The following is a 2,245-nucleotide window of genomic DNA, read 5'->3' on the forward strand; positions in this document are numbered from 1 at the left end:
TCTGGGAGGCCACCTCCCCCTGCCCGCCCCCGGGTGCAGCGCCAGGACAGGCCCCGGGCGGGCACCAGGATGACCCACAGCCTCTATGTGGACCAACCAGTGCCCGAGCCTGACACATGGCTGCTCCATCACCCCATCCCCAGCGCGGGGCACGGCCCCCCCGACACGTCCCGCTGGAACCTGTACTCCCCTGGCACCGAGAGCCTCCACTGCGAGGGCGAGAGCCAGCAGCACAAAGCCTGCCAGCAGGAGGTGAGAGCCTTGAATAGGGCTTAGCCCGCAGTATAGGGCTTGGGACACACAGCTGAACTTCTTTCCGGCTGCTGCTCTCCAACCCCTGCCCCCATGGGGCTGGGACCATGGCAGAGCTGGGGAGGAAGAGGGCACGGGGCTGTGGGTCCAGGGGGGCTCTGGCCATGGGTGTCCCCCCTTTCCCTTGTAGTCGTGCCCCCCCAGCCAGCCTGACCCACGGGCCCTGCAGTGCGCGGCCTTCAACAGCCAGGAGTTCATGGGCCGGCTCTACCAGTGGGAGCCCTTCACCGACGGTAAGGGGCCGGGGCTGGGGCCGGGGCCAGGGACAGCACCTGGCGCGGGCATCCCAGGGCTGTCACCACTGTACGCCTGGGAGATGGATGGGCCCCAGATGTGGGCTGGTGTTTACGGGGCCAGGCTGAGTCCACGGCAGGGCCCCACTCCCAGCCTGAGCTGGTCCCTCTGGCCAGGGCAGTGATCCCGGGGGTCCGTGTTTCCAGCCTGGGAGCAGGGACTGAATCCTCAGCCCCCAGTCCTGTGCGAGCCCCTGACCCCACCGCCCTCCCGGGGCCAGTGATGGGACCCAGGAGTCCAGGTGCCCAACAGCTTCTTTGGCTGTGACCCTGAAGCCCCCTGAACTGGGCATAAAAGCCAGGAGTCCTAGTCCCCGACTTCCCTAGCCCCTTTTCCTCTTTCCTCCCCTCCTTTCCTCTCCCATCATCCCTCCCCTCGTCCTCCCTCCCTCCCTGCTTCCTGCCTGGCCTCCACCTCCCTTCCTGGCCTCACTTTCCCTTTTCTTCCTCTTTCCCAGCCCCTTTCCCTTTGCCTCTTCTCACTCTTCTGCTTTTACCTTTGTTTTCTTTCTTTCTTTCACCATCCTTCACTCTTATGTCCCTTCCCTGCCACATTCTCTCTCTCCCCCTTCCCCAGCCCCTTCTGCTTCCCCAGCTCTCCTCTCTGGACCTGGGGCCTCAGAGCCCCGGGCTTTCCTTCATGGTGGGGGGAGTCCCAGCTCTCAGCTCTACTATGGACAGACCAGTCCAGATGTGCAGAGCCACCCCGGCCCCTTCCAGGATCAGGCCCCCACCCCATCCAGATGTGCAGCCCAGCCCAGCCCCTGCCTTCCTGCTGCGCCCCAGCCTGGGGTCCTGCTCCAGCTGTGCCCCCCCATGCCAGGACCACGCCTGTGACCAGGCCTGGGACTCTCCGGCCTCCGCCCCGTGGGTGAGGCTGTTTGCAGGACACAGCGCAGATGTCCAGGCCTCATTCCCTTCCAGCCACGAGGCCGTGGCCAGGAGCCAGGGCTGAGCTCACCGCCGAGCGGGGAGGAAGCTGGGGAGCCTGGAGCCAGGGGTCTAAACACCCCAACACCCAGCCTAACCCCAGGGGGTCAGAGCTGGGGCACTACCCAGGGCTGGAGGTTGGGGTGGGGGCACTGGGTCCACACAGGCCTGGGGGTGCTGAGCCATCCCCTGGGGGCTGGGGGGCAGTACTCAGGGCGCCCACCTCCCCCAGATAGGGGATATCTGCTCCCAGCCCCCTCTCCCCATCACCGACAGGGCAGCTCTGGCTTGGCTCGAACTCCCTTTTCTGCCCTGTCCTCTGCTCCTCTTACTGCTCTGCCTGAGGCTGGGCTCATGGGGCAGGTGGCATCAGTGCCACTGTGCAGGGGTAGAGCATGGCGAAATGGAGGGACAGGGTGACGGGGCCTGGGCTAAGGGGGCTCCCAGCGCGTCCCAGTCCATCTCTCCTGTCCTGCAGTGCGGGGAGCCCAGCGCTGTGAGCTCAACTGCCGCCCGGTCGGCTACCGCTTCTACGTGCGGCACACGGAGGCAGTGCGGGACGGCGCGCCCTGCCAGCCTGGCACCCCCGGCATCTGCGTGGCTGGACGCTGCTTGGTGAGTGCCCCTGTGCTGTGTCCGGGGGGCAGGGCGGGGCCGGGACCCAGCCTAGAGCTGAGCGGGCTGCTGGTCTGGGTAGCAGCCTGGGAGGC

General features: G+C 66.8%; 1 protein-coding gene across 1 annotated transcript in view; it reads left to right on the forward strand.

Moving 5' to 3' along the window:
• ADAMTSL4 (ADAMTS like 4) overlaps positions 1-2,245 on the forward strand; it is a 27,997-nt gene that overhangs the window by 18,445 nt on the left and 7,307 nt on the right. The window contains exons 5-7 of the mRNA XM_025193011.1: positions 1-252; positions 443-545; positions 2,014-2,150. The exon at positions 1-252 is cut by the window's left edge and continues 478 nt beyond it. Coding sequence (XP_025048796.1) covers positions 1-252; positions 443-545; positions 2,014-2,150 — 492 coding nt within the window. The remainder of the gene's footprint in view (positions 253-442; positions 546-2,013; positions 2,151-2,245) is intronic.

The sequence above is a fragment of the Alligator sinensis genome, unplaced genomic scaffold (assembly GCF_000455745.1).
Source record: "Alligator sinensis unplaced genomic scaffold, ASM45574v1 scaffold838_1, whole genome shotgun sequence".
Lineage (NCBI taxonomy): Eukaryota > Metazoa > Chordata > Crocodylia > Alligatoridae > Alligator > Alligator sinensis.